General features: G+C 39.7%; 1 protein-coding gene across 5 annotated transcripts in view; it reads right to left on the reverse strand.

Moving 5' to 3' along the window:
• The window catches only part of GLI3 (GLI family zinc finger 3), a 215260-nt gene that overhangs the window by 41178 nt on the left and 157032 nt on the right, over window positions 1-17050 (reverse strand). For all 5 annotated transcript variants that reach the window (XM_017822702.1, XM_017822712.1, XM_017822727.1 and 2 more), the window contains 2 exons: window positions 2670-2886; window positions 262-375 (listed from right to left, as the gene is read on the reverse strand). In XM_017822702.1, the coding sequence (XP_017678191.1) occupies window positions 262-375; window positions 2670-2886 (331 nt within the window). The remainder of the gene's footprint in view (window positions 1-261; window positions 376-2669; window positions 2887-17050) is intronic.

The raw sequence follows: 17050 nt of genomic DNA on the forward strand, positions 1-17050 counted from the left end.
TGTTCACTTTTCCAAGACAAATAGAGGGTTGAGCATGCTCTGGCTGGTCAGAGGTGCCTCTCTATCAGCCTCCTTCCTCTCTACCCCCATTCTGCGGCAGACGCTGTACCCCAGCAGCCCCTCGCATTTAGCCCTCGCTACTGTGTGCACTAGATGAAGGGCCGTGTGAGTGCAGGGAGCCTGAAAATGTGCTACAGACAAGGTGCCTTTTCCCTCCAGCAGTGAGACAAAAAGCTTATGACTACAACCTGACTGCCATACCTGCATGCTTCCTGCTCCCGGGCTGGGGAGGTCCTCATCAGGCTTTATCTTGGAGCGCTTGTTGTGCATGGGATCTCCTGTGCTGCTCACTGCAGATTCACTTGTGGGTTTATTCTGCTGAAGGCAGTTGGGGATTTTTTTTCCCCAAAAAAAGACAAAATTAGACTGTAATAGATATGTAGCTCTGTGAGATACTGTATCCAAATCGCACTGAATTATTGACATGGGTCAGAACCAACTCACTGTCAGTGTGTGTGTGCGTGTGGGGAAGGGCTGGGCCCAGACCTGCAGGTCCATGGTAAGGCCTGTACATCAGGCCTGCTGAGGGCACAGGGCAGAGCTGGAAGGTCCTGCAGCCCACATGGCGGTTCAGCCCATGCAGAGCCCACGGCATCACTGAAGGTGGTGCAGCCGGGCTGTCAGTCAAGGCAGACCTGCCTGGTAGCCCACCCACACCAAGCCCCTGGAGCCTGTGACTGCCTGCAGCACACCTCACTCTGGCCTGGAAGGCACCGACTGGATATCCTGCCTGGGAGGGAAAATGGAACTCTGTAAATACACGAGACTCCATGTGAGCTCTGTCTCTCTCTTTTCTCCTGCTGCCTGCACCACGTGAACCATCAGATCTTGTCGGTAACCATTTTTCCTGTCCTCTCTCTCCTTCTCTTTCTTTACCCTTTTAGCCTGTTTTCTTCTTTTACTCTTTTCCTTCTCTTGTGGGTAACTTAAAACCAATTAATAGTGTTTCACTAAAGCTGATATATTGATTGTTTGTAGTGAGTGTTTTCAGTGGAATGGGTCTTTGTGCTGGGTGTTTTAGTGAAATATTTTTTCTTGATTGTATTTTACTCCTATAAAACCTTTTGCCAAAATATCTTATTTTTCTCACTAAATTAAAAGAATTTCTCTTAGAGAAGAGTGTGTGACTCTTTCTCCGGATGCGAATTCAAGGTTATAACAAACCAAAAGGCTTTTAAAAAGTCTTAAATAAAATGTAACCACTCTGGGCAGGTTATGGCTTAAAATCTGGAGTGTAACAAGCTCCAAACAAAAATATGCAGCATCTGCTCAGCAACTTTATTTGGAGCACCTACACTGTTAGTTACATGGAATATGCAATTACAATTGTACTTCAATTACACAGCATTAACTTGGGGAAGAGGTGCATTGCTCAACCTCGTAACAGAGCAGGGAGGGAACAGGAAGGGGGCCATTTGATGTAATTCCTTGCTACAAACTAATGCTGGCTTTGTCAGGCCAGGGAAGGGTGGGAAGAACTTGATTTTCCACATAATGACAACTTTGGAAAGGCAACTTTGAAAACCAGAATCACTGTACTCAAATAACATAAGAGAAAAATTCATTTTTTCACACTTACAGGAAAGGTTTTGCACTTAACATCTGCACACAAGATCTCAGCTCTTCTACTACGTTTCCCATTATTATGTGGATAGAAAGAAAAACTGTACACTAATGTGAGACTCAGACAAAAAATCCTAGATGAAGTCCTGGATTCTCCCAAGTCAATAGCAAAATAGCTGACATAAGCAGGCCAGAATATTGTGTTTCTCTTGCTGTGCTAGAATGAACACTGTTATCTACACCTGCAAATGGAATCTCGTAGGAATCCAGAGATCTTTTAGAGATATCTGAACTTGCATGGACCCCACAAAAAATCAATATGCTTCCTACAGCAGCATGTTCTACTTCTACATTTGTAAAAGCTAGCCATGAGATAAACAGCTCCAAGACTGATAAATAACCAATCCCAGGTCATCTGGAAACAAACAGCACCAGTTAATAACAGGCAAATCACAAATTGTGATAAACACCACCTTATGGGCCTGATTCACAGCTGCTCGTCCCCAGCTTTTGAGAATACACCTTGGTTTATTGAAACGGTTAATTTAAACACAGTAAATGCAATTTTGCACAAATCAGAGAAAAAAACCCTTTGATCCTTTTCATCATCTTTGAGTTACTCTCTTAATCACAGAGTTACTCCAAGTTACTCACACCTGTACCAGGAGGGCTGACTATATTACAGTCAGCCTGATTTGAAGGTGAAGTTGTTAATCTTTAAAAGGTTAGTGTTTTGATGTGTTTTGCCCCTTTTTGTTACTTCTCACCTCTGTTAAGTTCCTGTGTAAGGCCCAGGAGAGACACCTTGGATCAAGAAGATGCTGCAGCACCTTGAAATATTTATGAGGACTAAAAAGCACACTACCAATCAGGAACCGCGCATGCACTCCTGTGATTTATAATAAAGTGACTGCAAACACTATAGCCGCAAGAAAACTGTTATCAAAAGGTCTCAGTGACAGTGGTGATTAATTGCCATCGAGACAATGCCACTTATTTAATTTTTAAATGAGTGGGGTGTAAAGGTTTCTTTTGTTGCCTCTCACCTGTGTGGACTCAGAAGGTCCAGAGCTGACCTGGACAGGGTTCAGGACACTGGGGATGCCAGGGATAGGCCTCTGGGTAGGAAAAGTTGGAGCAGGATGGATGAGTGGAGGGCTGTGTCCAAAGGCTGAACCTAGGGTTTGCTGACGACTTATAATTTGCTGATGCATTTGCTGGAGGGATACTGGTGTAGGAGGGTATGTGAAACTCAGAGCAGGGCTGAATTTGGGAGAAAAAGGAGGGAAGAGGGAGGAAAAACATGAGGGTCATTACAGTAAGGAGCCATACAGATCAAACCTTTAATTATATTTGATATCTTTAAACTACTTGAAATCAGGTCCCTCCCTCCCCATCATAACTTTCTTTGTGCCCCAAAGGATGATAAATTCTGGTTTTAAATCCAGAGTTGCCCTGGATTTAGTAGTGAGTACAAAAATGATACCATAACAAAACATAACATTTTTTCTAACATCTACCAGGAAACCACGGAAAGTAGACTGAAATAAAATTCAGAAAAACTGAAATAAAAGGCAAGCAGTTCAATAACAGCTATTTATTGCAATAACAAACTTTATATAAAGAAAAAGAATGGGTGCCTACACGCTTTATAGTACTTTTATTGATAATGCAGTTCCCCTATGTTCACGTGTATGAAGCAGTTCCTTTAATCTTGGCTCATGCTACGCTCTTTCATATGTCTCTAGATCTTATTACAAGAGGAGAGAAAATCAATTGGTTAAATGTGTTCTGAACACCATGCTTGTCATATCACTCATTTGTTTGCAAAGATGGAAAGCTCAGTTCATCCAGAATGTCACCTAAAGAATTTCCATCAGTGCTGTTTGGTTACAGAAACTGATGGATTAACCTTTCCCCTCTGAAATTGGTGATCAATGACTTTCAATGTAGAAATATTCCAATGGGAAAGCACTTCTCCTTCTTCCAGTTAAACAACATTAAATGTCTATTAAAGCCCATTATGCATGTTAATACCTGTCATCACTTCATTACTTCACTGTATTTCCGAGACCACAGTGACTTTGGAGGAAATTACGCTGCCACCTAAGGACCTATTTTGTGGGTAGTGCCAAAGCATTCTTTGTGTCACATTTGAGAAATAAATGGTGTGGGACTAAATTTTCACACACAGGAATATGAGATCCTCCTGTAAACATTTGCCAATAACTTCCAGTCATAAAGAAAAAAAGAAAAATATAACAAATATTCATTGATTAAAAAAAACCCACACCGAACTACCACAGTTCAAAAGAGCAATGTTAATTGAAAACAGGTCTTAAAAGAAAGTGGTGCGAGCAGTATACATTTCCAGAATCAAGGCTTTTTCTAATAACAAAAGGGTGGATTGAATCCAAATTTACAGTATGGATTCTTAATTGCTATTGCTGTTAAGTGCATTAACTGAAAATATCGTGATACAAAAAGCTAAAATAATTTCAAACATTTTAAGTAATAACTCTACAGAAATTCTGTGTTCATTAATATGACTATACATTTTGTCTGTTTGACTATAATCCATAAAAAGACAGCTTCAATGTGATTAGATTACTATTATTCCTGGTGAGAACTCTGCATTACAATAGTTTACCCATTTAGGACAGAATATCATTAAGAATACCCTGGGAGGATTTTACTCGTCTTTGAGGAACTCTTTTTTCATTTTGCATTGTATTCTTTCTAATAAAGGGAGGCAGAAATGTAGTGAAAACAGTAATTGTTCACAGCAAGAGTTAGGGAGAAATCAGTAATAATATTCAGTTACTGCAGCTCTATAGTCCCTGCTAGTGTTCCTGTAAGCAACCATGAATGATTACAGCACGACTTAGCTAAGGTAGCCACTATGGATGATTAATAGGACATTAATCAAAAGATGCATATCAGGCTCAGAATTTGTTCACAAGCTTTTTTCTAATAGCTGATTTCATGTTCACTGAGCTCTATGCCAGTTTGTTCAATTTATTCTTCAGTGTACAAGCCATTCATCAAAGAACATAATGATTTAACACCCCTTTTCCTTTTTAGTGAACAAACATTACTAAGTGTAACTACTCTGGTCTGTTCATTAAAAAACACACAATTACACTGCCATATCTGAGCCTTACTACACCCTGGCATCTTTTGCTTCCATACACACACTCTGAGTCCACCTCGTACTTCAAACACTAGACGGCACCATCCTGAAGATGTTATCAAATTCACCAAGATCAACAAACACAACACAGAAACAGTTTGGATGAGGTATTTTATTTCTCTGTGATTGGTTAAAGCCTAGGACAATTTCACCCTTCAACTGAACCAGTTTAAAAGCAAAAAATAACTCAACTGGTTTCATCGGCAGTTCCAAGCACATAGTAGCCCTGGAAATACAGGTTGGGGTTTTTTTTTTCCTTTCTAGACATTTGACCATGCACAGCAATAACTAGCTTTGCAAGTTCAGGTTCAAAACTTTGGTAATGTTCTTCAGACCCTACATGGTAAAAAGACAAATGTACAACTCAACCAGTCCAGTGCTTAAATGTTGAGTAAGTGTATTTGGTATTCCCCTCCCTATATAAATTAAAATGGCCTCCATCAAAAGGACAGATTTTACCTCATAGAGATGTCCCTATTATCTACATCTGTCTTCGCACTGTATAAGCCTCCAGAAGGAGGATGCTAAACCAGGCATTGACAAACTTGTAGGGTACAGAAGAGGAGACAGACATCATCTTAGCTCACGTCTATTACTGAAAAACAGTCCACTAACAGCAGATACGTTAAGACACGGCTGGACAGGTGTGCCAGGGGAAGGAGGAATCTTTATTTCTTTAGTATCTTTCCTTTGCCCTCTGCTCATCAGCAAGGCTTGAGTCTAAGGTACTACGATTTTCCTACAGAGCCTGGCAACATGCACTTCATTTCCTCTACCTCCAAACTTCAAACGTCTTAGAATGAAAAGAAAAGGTGATTGTGAGGGAGCAGAGGAATAGCCAGAACAGCTAAGGGGAGTACTCAGAAATGGCGACAATGGTTCAGACATCAGGGTGATTTCTTAAATAGCTCAGATAGCTGTCTTCAAATAAAAATTCTCTCCAGCTGTTTCTGGAGAGCTCCTCATAAGGCAAGTTGACCTGGCTGGGTTTAATGTCACTCTCATGCAAGATGCTGTCGCAGGGCAGCCTGGACGATTTTTCTGATTTGAACAGATCAGAAAGTTCTGAAGAGAACAGAAGGTGGTAGGTCTTTCTCTGCCTTTCAGAAACCATACAATAAAGGTATGTTGAGGGTCAAAAAGAAGAAAAATAAATCAAAGCCCTCAACATTGTTGGCATGACGCACTCTTTTGGGAAGGGAAGGCTTGGACTGCTGCCCTCCTTCCAAAAGTTTTTCACTGCACTTTGTTCAGTAACTCTTGAATACAGGACAGATGAAGAAACTCCATAGCCCAGAGTGTCCCCTCAGACCCCATGTGATCCCTCTTCCTTGACTAGCAGCCATATGTCCTCTTGCTGGTCCCATCAAACTCACATTGCATTCTATCCAGGAGGCCAGCACCAACGGGAAGGGTGGACCGTGGCACGAGCCAGCCTTGCCCAGTTGTTCCAGCCATGTCTACTTAGAAACACGCAACAAGACAGCAACAGTGTCACTCAGTGACTGCCTAAAATTCATTCCCTGAGGCAGTAAAATAAGATCTGAAAGTAGTATTTTTGAGAGTCCAGAACTACAAAAACCAACAACCAGGTTTTTCAAAAACAATGAGTAGTTCCAGAGGCCTCAGTGTGAGTCATGTTTCTTTTAACACACATTAAAAAGGCTGCATTTTAGACAAGGAGTGCTCAAGAATTCCAACATCCGGATGCCAGAAGAATGCAAGATGCCTGCCCCAACCGTTCACGTTTTCCAAAACACCAGTCACTTCCAAAAACTTTTGGATTCACAGAAATGTAAGTGAATTACAAATCTTTCCCTTCCGTCTACCTACGAAGAAATGAAAATTTACACCACTGGAGGGAATCTGATTTATATTTGTGTTACAGAAGGGTTTTTTAAACAAAGTAGAAAAGGAAAAGAAGATGAAAGCCTTTAAGGCCACTAATAAACTACATGCCAGTTATCCTTTTAGTTGTTGAGTTTTATGGGGGATAAGGGTTAGAAAAAACATGGAACATTTCTGCTTAAGCATTCAATAACTCATATACACTGACAGAAAAGCTCATCAGTGATATCATTTATTTTATCATACTGTGGGCTTCTGTGTCTGCCTGTCAGTCTGTCCATCTCTCTCTCTTTATCCTCATCTGTGAAGTCTCAAACTCCCTTCACCAGAAATAAAGCAGGGCAGTGAACTACATTGCAATTACATGAGCACATCAAATTTTAGGAACAGACTTCAAGAAGAAGAAAAACAGACATTATAATCAAAACCAAACTTCGTGGCTACTTTGTGGCTGTCCTACTAACAAGGTCATCCAGTTTCTGGTCACAGCTGTGGAATTTACCACAAAACATCTGTGAATTCAAGTTAGGAAAAATTCCTTCTTTCCTATACATTGCATAGGTGTGCCTAAGGAGACAGGCTGATGCGAAATTACTGAGGAGACTCCAATTTTGCGAATACTGCAAGGACTGTTTCATTATATCACAATAATTCTGTTTTCTTCATAAGAACTGTAAGGTACCCTCCTCATGAGATCTGCAAGATCTGATGCATGTAAGTCTTGCAAAAGTATCTGAGCCCTTTCCCCTTTCTGGTTCTGCTTTGCATGGTTTTAGCAAAAGACCTTTTCAAGCATGTAAACTAGGAAGCTTTTAATGAAAGACAGAGGAGAACAACTTAAAAGAGAGTTAAAAAAAGCATTTGTGGACTTCTGGAGTAGCTGCAGACACAGCAAGCAGGTTCATACAGAACTAGACAAATCCAAAGACAACAGGTCCATAAAGAAATACTAAAATGAACAAGTGAGACTGTATACTTTGAGATTGCTAATCTAGTGATTATTCATTTTGGGAGAGCACAGAGAGAACAAAAGTTAGAAAACTAGACACACTAACTAGAGTATCTAACACATCTAGTTGGACCCAGTGGGATATTTCTGATGTATTAACTTTTTTTCTTGATTTTCAAATTTCAAAAGGATAGATTTCTTTCTTTAGGATATCCTTATTCACTCATATAGAACCGCATTATATTTATTTTATTAAAAATTTCTTTCCTATCCTCTATCCTAAATCTTTCCTCTGTCAGTTCAAGACCCAGTACTTTGTTATTCTACCCAGCATTCATTATCCACCTTCTCCTTCCCAGGCTCTTCCTCTCTTTTCTCTTTTGCATATTTGAAATTATTACTATACCCTCTTCCTGTCCAGTTTGGAAAAAACAACTCATCCACGTAAATTTTCAGACCTCTGATTCTTTTCTTTGCTCTTCCTTGCAGTACCCCCAACTGTCCAACATCTTTTTGAAATAAAAAGTGCAGAACTGGTCACAGTACAGGAACGTGTGGCATAGTGAGACACACTGGCTCCATCTAGACCACTGTGCAGGAGAGGGATTCAGGCCCTTTGGCCTGAAGGGTCTTTGATGTCCACGTGGTGCATTCACAGTTCAAACTCTTGCTTCATGAGGGAGGATCCCCCTGCACTGCAAGGGGACATGCAGGCCCTTCTGGACTTGTGGAAAAGCCTTGGCACTCTGTAGCTTCCAGCATTCATTCTTGTCATCAGGGACTTCCATTAGACAGACCAAATGATACAAATCCCTCCAAAAAGGACCGCAGTTCGAGAAAGGGAGATGCAATTTGTAGACAGACTGGTTTCATGTTCAATAAAGCTGATCATCAGGTATAAGGATAATATCTAGTTCATGCTCAGTTAGGTACAGATGTCACCACTTTATCTCAGTCTCCCTTAAGAGTTGCATGAAGCCTGTGGCCAAGTGAAATTGAGAAACCGGGGTGCAGAAAACTACTAATGAATGGTGGAAGAATACCTAGATTCATCGAATTCAATGATATTTTTATCCTTTCCTTAGACCAGGACGGGATTGTACCTTTAGTTTTTTATTTTGATTTTCAAAGACCTTATTAATTATTCATAATTGTTTATGAATGTTGTTAATGAGCAAACAAGCATCTTTTCTGTTTTACAAATGTACCAAGCTACCGTTCAGGAAAGCACCCCTAGTAACTCTTAAATACTTCTGAGGGAGGACTCACTTCAGCAAGCCCTTAGGTGCTGTCCTAAACTCTGAGTCCTACAAGCATAGTAATCTTAAATTAATTAAGTCATAATACAAGTCATAATTAAGTTAACAGTGATCAAATACTGTTTTTCACTTGCTCAGATGCTTTTTTTTTTTTTAATAAGGAATAATGTAACAACTTCATTCATCCCAGGATAAACTGACATGTAGGAGCCACTGTTCAAAACATGGGACATATGTAAGGGTAGCTGCGAGTTGAGCCATGGTTGCTCAGGGGGTCTGCATAAGCTGACTTCACGCCCAGAAGTTTACATATATCTTTTGATGGAACAATGTATATGTGCAAGATGCAGTCAGATATGGAAAGCAGGACAAACTCATAGTTAGACCGCAACAGAGATGTAGAAGAAAACAAGCCAATAAGTTCTCCTTAGACAGCACCCAGAAGCATCATCTACTAACATCATGTAAGAAAACCATCTCCTGTTGTTTGAGTTGGCAGAAACAGGAATGGTGTACGTTTCTCGTAAACATACAGAAGTGAATAAAAAGAAGTTTCCAACTCTGCAATCTACTACTCCTGATAGAAACAACCTGCAAGAGTGAATGTTGACAAATTGCTCAGGACACAAGAGTGACAATGCACTTAGCAAACCTGCAGCCATGAAGAGATTTGTGAAACCCTGTTTTGTGTATCTTAGACAGAAAATGCAAACCAAATGGCATTACAGGAAGGAACTCTTTAAAATGCACTTTTGCTTGGAGCATTTTACCCACAATATATGTAACATTTTTAGTAATACAAAAGTTATGCTTTAAATTCTGTTCCTCTCCCTCTACTTTTTCACTGAAAACACTTTGAGTAGACAATGCAGACAAGTCATCAGTAGTTTTTATAGTTTGTTATTAAGTACAGGGGAAAACAATATCAAACTGTGACTATGAAACCAGACATGTAGTGTGATCTTCAATGCAGGTATGAGACTTAAAATCCTTTGAAATAATTTCTCAAAAATGACTACATTTCACAAATATCCCTCTGCGTTTGTAATGTTGACACCTTGCATTAAAAATCACTAACTTAGAGACAAGTCACCTAACTAAACTTGTAAAAAGGCATATCCTGCATCTCATAAAGCATAGCATATATTGTTTTAATCAGTTTTCATCAGATAATAGTCATGGTTTTACGATTGTATTTAATTCACATACATCATTGCCTCTTTTTTTTTTTCATTTTCTATTACGAGTTTAAAATTAATAGAGTCTGTGGTTTGTACTCTCTCTTCAGCTTACCTTATTATCTATTCTGTTTTATCTGCTAGGCTAGGTGAAATTTTTCTTCACGAGTACATTGTTGTATGCCAGACTGAAATGGAAGAGTTTCACTGAGAGCAACAGAGCCATGCTGATTAACCTTCTGTGCTCAGACAGCACTGTCAGCTTTGTCTTTCTTGCTGGGTCATTCCTGTGCAGGAATCCTTAGTATCCTAACTGGACTTTGTATTAATGGTACCTTGTACGATTCCTCTCTGCTCCCTCCATGCAAGCTCATGACACTTCTGGCAAACATAATTTTGAACTGAATTCATGACTATGCCTTTTTCGCTTTCTAAAACTCGTATTATTTTATTACATGGAAAGTGCTAATTAATACTTGCTTTTAGGGTCTGAAAATGAAGTAATGAAATGTTAAACTCTAGCACACTTTTCTTAGGTTGAGAACTTACCTGGAATTATTATTGCTTTAGGACCAACGACTTTAAATTCCTTGAGTAATACTGAACCAGTCTGGAGCAAGTTGCTTCAAATTGACTTTTAAATACAAGATCTGTGACATAAACATTTACAGGCATACATACATAATCACACTTGTATATATGTGAATCTGTACATGTAAATGTGCATGCAATATGTGCCTGCGTAGACTGTATTCTTTATGCTGCTTAGCTTCTTAGATTTTACACTTTCCAAAGGCAGAAATCTTGCCATTCATGTGTATTTCTGGTGGAACACATTCTTCTAATGCAAGATGTAGGTGATCTCCAAAACAATCACCTACATGAATGTCACCCTCCTATAATCTATATGAACTTTCTCCACCTGCATAGTTACATTTCTACAGAGACTGATAGAGATGTAACTTTTTGTACTACTGACGAATTTTACTTTTATTCACTTTGTGGCACTTCTCTGTCATTCACACTTCTTGAAAGCAGGTATAAAATGAAGCTATTATGGCATGATAGTGCACTATATTTCCTTCTTTAGATTAACCACACAGTACAAGATCATGGAGAATAACGCCCAGTATTGCACATATGTGATGTGTCTAGTTATAGTAGGACCTGTTTTGGTGGGGTTACATCTGGACTGAACTCAGTCTGAACTACAACTTAGCCTTCATTTACAACATATTGCATACAATTAATTAGAGAGCTTTTAATGTAAGAAAAGCTTTCACTCAGAGTCAGCTTTGCATCTCACTTAGGCAGATCCCAATAATAAAACAAAACACCTATAATGCTGGCATAATTAACAAACCCTTTATCATGTACATCCTATCATATGGAGCTTCTTGAAAAATGTTGCTGAGTATACTGTGTTCTACCTGTTCTACTCTAAACATGTCCTTTTCAAGAATAATTTCATTAACCAGCATTTGATTGTGTCCTTTTATGCAGAAATATACACACTTAAAACTTACAGTCTAAAACAGTCTAATTCAAAGGTAAGCATTAAGTAGTTGGGTTTTAGTAAAAGTTAAATTCTCAAATAGGGTCTTCTGTTTCGTAGTGCAATTGTCAGCAATCTGGGTATGGAGTTAAGCAATGAAAAAATTAAATCTGCATATATGACAAAATTATTTTGAGCAGCATGGTAAAGAGCTAAGTGGTTATCTTTAGAGCCCAGTATGCTAGATGAATGAGCAATACTGATAGCAAGATGCATATCGATACTGAAAAGGAGTCAAAGCTACTCATATGCTGGTTCTAAATTAGCTGAGAAAAATGACAAGAAGCACTTGCTTGTCTCAATGCAGAATTCAATGAAGGAATGAAAATTTGATCAACATGAAGCTATGGTAAAAACATGCTTAAAAGACTGGAACGGCAAACAGCACAGAAAATCATGGTGCATTTGAATTGCTGATCCTCATCTGGAATATTATTGCATGTAGTAGAGGGAAACTCTTTCAGACAACATCAGCAGAAAAGACAATGTGAGAACTCTAAAGAGCAGACTGAAAACAACCATTGCCCTGAGAAAGGAGATGAATCAAGGAGACATAATAAGAATATATGAAATATTGAATAAAGAGGGAAGACTGAGAACATGAGGGCTTCCTGTCTTATAACTATGAGACATTCTGTTAAATTCAAAAATTGGATAATTTAAACCTGATAAAAGGATACTCTTTCCTTTTTTTTATAAAGTGCCTAATTAGCCTGTTGGGGTCTCTGCTGAAGATACTTTCACTGTTCTGTGTTATAACTTTATACTCTATTTTTCTCTTGTTTTTCTCTTTGTGTTTGCAAAGGAAAACTAGAGAAATTAATACTTAGTCACTTGTTTCTAGATATAGCACAGTTCAGAGAGGAGGGCACTGATTCGTTACACAACAAGTGCTCTATAGAAGGAGCTTATATGAGATGAGAAAACAATTGAGAATCCAACACCTGCTTTCACAAACACAGACTCTTGTCTTCCTCACCGATATTAATCCACTGCCGTCTAAGCTCAACCTACAAACCTTTCTAGTGCTCTTTGTGAAAGTACCCTCACCACCATTCCCTGATGCTTCAGATCAGTCCAGAGCAAAGTGAGAGGAGCCAGAACAGCCAGGGTCTTGCTGTAATTAACCACACTATGTTAACTGCTCCTTCCTGTTCTGATGCTATCAGGAAAGCAGGGCAGGGGGGGGGGGGGGGGGGGGGGGGAGGAAGTGCTGCTGTGCCTTCTCAGTTTCTTTCAAACCTTCGAGGAGATCCCAAAGGGCTCCTGTGCTCACATGAAACTGAATTTTCACATTATGAGACGGCTAAGCTGTATTCACATTTACATCTGCCTAGAGCCAAAAAAAGTCCCTTGTAGTAGGTGGGACTACTGATTTAAACACCTTGTATCTGACAGGGAATTCAGCTAATTTTCTGAAAACTAACTTTGTAAATTCGGTATTCAAGCACTGCTAAGGGACTAGAGCTTCTGAATTTCAAATTACAGAGAACATGAAGTCTCAACCTCCTGTGTTTATTAAAGACCAGCTAATCTTTTGTAAAAATTTTGAATCAGTACTCTTAATATCATGGGGAGTGATTACCTCCTCTATACTCACTCCAGACCATGCTGTCACTCAAAAAGAAGTGCTACTGAAGTGCAAAGTCTAATAATTGTCACAGGTAGCAGATATAACATTAAGTACATCTTGACAAAAGATTAATAGCAGGGGTACTGCACTGCAGGACCGAGGCAGGTAACCAAATGAGTAAATGTCAAATGAAGGATTATCCTCATTTAATGCTATTGCATACATCTCCTTTCTGCATAATCTCTCCCAGCTGAGACCTAAACCAGGTGTTTTCAAATGCACAAAGTAGAAGCTCTACCTGGTGTGCTAAAGGAGATCTACTATTAGCTGTCAGCAGGAGCGACATCTTCTTTTCAAGTACTCAGCCAGTAGTCAGGATACAGCACTACACTGCCAGCTGACAATGACAAAGCACCCGCCAAGTCAAGCTCTATCTGGATTGTGCTAAACTACTATTATTTATTATTCGAACTGCAGTAGTACCCATGTCAAGGACCAGAGCCCTCCTGTGCTTGGCTCCATACAAACAGAGAGCAAAACATGGCTCGTTTCATCTGATTTCATCCTCAATATCCCACAGTGCTTATATAGAGGGTTCTATATTGAAAAGTTGTGTGAAGCATGGGATGTAATCTTTTAGCCAAGGATATCCTTTTTTTTAGCCAAGGTAAAGACCAGTGAGGTCCTGGAGACACTTTCTTTACTCAAGTAGCATCTTTACAAAAAGATCATTGAGCCCACAAAATCAAACATACCAGAACTAAACCCGCCCACACCTTCATGTGCTGACTGATCAGCTTTTTGTTATTCAACAACATGCCCCTTTTCCCCCCCTACATGATTCATAACTCAATCAGTGCACAAGATGCACAGTAGCCTTCAGCGAGAGGCCCTCTGGTATTTTTCTCCTCCTTGCATGGAATAATGCCCATAGGCCTTCCTTCCATTGTATTTAAACCATCAGTGAATAAATAATTACTGACGCCCCCCTGAGGTTCTCCACTGTGCTCATCACTGTATAATCTAAGTGCTTCACAAAACATTAATGCTTTCAACCTCCCTCTGAGGTAAGGGGGAAGGATTTATTTTGCACAGGAACGTGAATCAAAGAAAGATGGAGGCAAAAAGTGTCACTTGTTGCAGTTGCCCTATTTCAGGCATGAAGACCTGGGCTAGTTAACAGGATACAGCATATAAAATGTTCAAAACAGCTGTCAGTATCTCCAAGCTATGCCTGTGAGAAATTCAACTCCTCTGCAGAATTAAGAGTGGTAGGCTGGGATTCCGCAAGAGAAACTGTATGAGGCTGGTGGTCACTTCTGACTAAATCACTTTGCCCAGCATCAGGTTGGGATTGTGTTGCAAGAGCAGAGTCTGCCCTCCAGACAGCAAACAACCAGATATGAGGCTCCCTCCTCTTTTAGAGCTGCCTGGAACAGGTGAGGCAGGGTCCTGCAGCTCTCACTGATCCAAAGAGGATGTTCAGCCTGAGCACTGAAGCAGGCAGGGGCCCTGCAAATCCTGTGTAACCCTGAAATGAAAGATGGTATCAGAGCATAATCACAAGGGGGCAGTACCTTCATTCTCCTAATGACTGGCTTCGACATGCTTTATTTTGCAGCTTTTTCTCTCTCCTACTGCGATTCTATGTCAAGTTATATGAAAGCATTTTGTGCCAGCTTGCTTAACCTGTACAGTTCCTAGGCTGACTCCTGTCTCCTCTGAAGACTGCTTTCTATTTCACAAGGCCACTATGGCTGGGCAGACAGCTGAGCCTCCACAGGCTTTCCAAGGAGGTACCAGAGCTGCAGCTGCAGAGAAAGGTTCTCCTCCCTCTCTGTGGCCCTGGACTGGAACATTGAATGCTTAGTACATTTAACACATGTTAATAGAAACCTCTTAAGGGCTTATCACTTGGCTGAATGGGACAACTTCTCAAGAACAGCAAAGATCATATCCACAGTGTCTAGGCAATATTCCTGACAAATTCCAGCTTCTCGGTAAGAAGGTGAGCAAGAGTTCTTTTAGTTTGCACTGGAAAATCTCTTCTTCCCTAACTTCATTCTGATAAATTAATAGCTTTGCTGATGCTTTTTGGAAATACTCAGCATTAGACAGGTATATGCCATGAAAAATGCTGCCAGGTGTAAACTGTTTGGACTAAATTAAAAGTGATCGGAAACAATATCTAAAAGTAGAAGGATTGTGTAATGTTAAGTAGTTAATGCTACTGATACTATCTAAAGTAGAAATCCTTCCTGTCTTGCAATTCCATCTAGTGGCCTGCTGAACTGTACCATTTTCTTGCAGCAACTCCTATGAGGTTGACCTGCAAGTTACCAGAAGTTGGGATTTTACACCAGGAAAAGTTTTTTTCTACACTTTGATCACTCTTTCAGACAGGATATTAGATGGGATGAACCTATGGTTTGATTCAGTACAGCAGTTCTTGTGCTGAATGCATTATTTACAAGACAATGAGTTGCAATAAATTAGATTTTACTGATAGTCCCATTGCTATTTAGTCTTGGAATTTATTAAAGCAATGAAATGTGGCTTGTGTTTAATACCTTACGTCACTGTTTATTTTGGTGTAACTCTTTTATAGACAGATTCACATGGGAGAAGTCAAAGGGCACCAACAGAGGTGAGTTGCAAAGCTGGAAAAAGAGGTAGCTCTCTCACTTTCCCTCCTTTTGATTGAGAGGAATGGAGATGTACATTTCCAACTTTGCATGATGAATAGGAATACTCTTATCAAAAAGGAAAAAAAAAATAATCTTAATTTAAAATCATGTGAAACTTTGGATTATGCATTCCTGGAAAGTATGACCAGGAAGGGCTGAAAGCTTTGGTCAACGACAGGCTCAGTGATACCAGTTCACAAGACTCCCTGTGCTGCTCCTTAGCATTCTTACTCAGTCTTTGCCCACAACTTTCTCCAGTTCCACAACTGTCTTCAACAAAACTATTAATCTGATTCCAGCTTTGCTTTGGAAGAGTGAAAGCAGACAAGACTTACTCCACTGAAGAGATTATGCCAAATTTCATGCACTATTTGCTTTACCAAGGTTACAAGCTATGGAAAAGGAGTTTAGTTATTACGTGGCATCCCATCTTACTGGCAGTGCAGATAGCACACCTCCACACAGTACATGTATTTAACAGATGCGGTCCAACTGCTGCCAGCCATTGACATACATATTCTTCATTATTCATATTCCTCATTACCGAGCTTCGTAATTGGGACCATGGTTTCACAGAATGTGGAGTTGTATTGCAGAGCTATGATATCATACCTGTGAAATACTACACAGTACTCAGTCACATCAGAGCTATGAAGCACGACTATTTAAAAGAAGTGCTTAAAAAAAGAAAAAACAGCACTTATACTAATATCAATATTTAGAGTGCTGTCACTCTCAGTTTGGCAGGTTCATGGTTTCTAACACACCATGCATCATTTTCTCCAAAAGTGAAAGTCCCCATAGCAGTTTTTCAAGTTGTGTTTCATTTTTGCTGGAGAGGCATTTCACAGATTTCACAGAATATTCTGAGTTGGAAGGGACCCAGGAGGACCATCGAGTCCAACTCTTATATGAATGGCCTATACAGGGATCGAAAAGGGATCGAACTCATGACCTCGGTGTTATTTTTGAGCCTTGCCAAAAATGGGTGTCTCATCTCAAGAAACTGCTGTAAAGACTTGATCCTTTGCCTCACTGCAAATTGAAGGTGGAGGCTGTTTTTAAATCAGTGCCCAGGAATACTCTTTAAGTGTCATAAATGCAAATCCAGCATTTTCTGACACTTTGGGGAGGTGGAAGATTTTTTTTTTTTGAATACCAAAGTAGCTTTTCTCAGTTAACATA

The sequence above is a fragment of the Lepidothrix coronata genome, unplaced genomic scaffold, assembly GCF_001604755.1.
Source record: "Lepidothrix coronata isolate B3197 unplaced genomic scaffold, Lepidothrix_coronata-1.0 Scaffold3, whole genome shotgun sequence".
Lineage (NCBI taxonomy): Eukaryota > Metazoa > Chordata > Aves > Passeriformes > Pipridae > Lepidothrix > Lepidothrix coronata.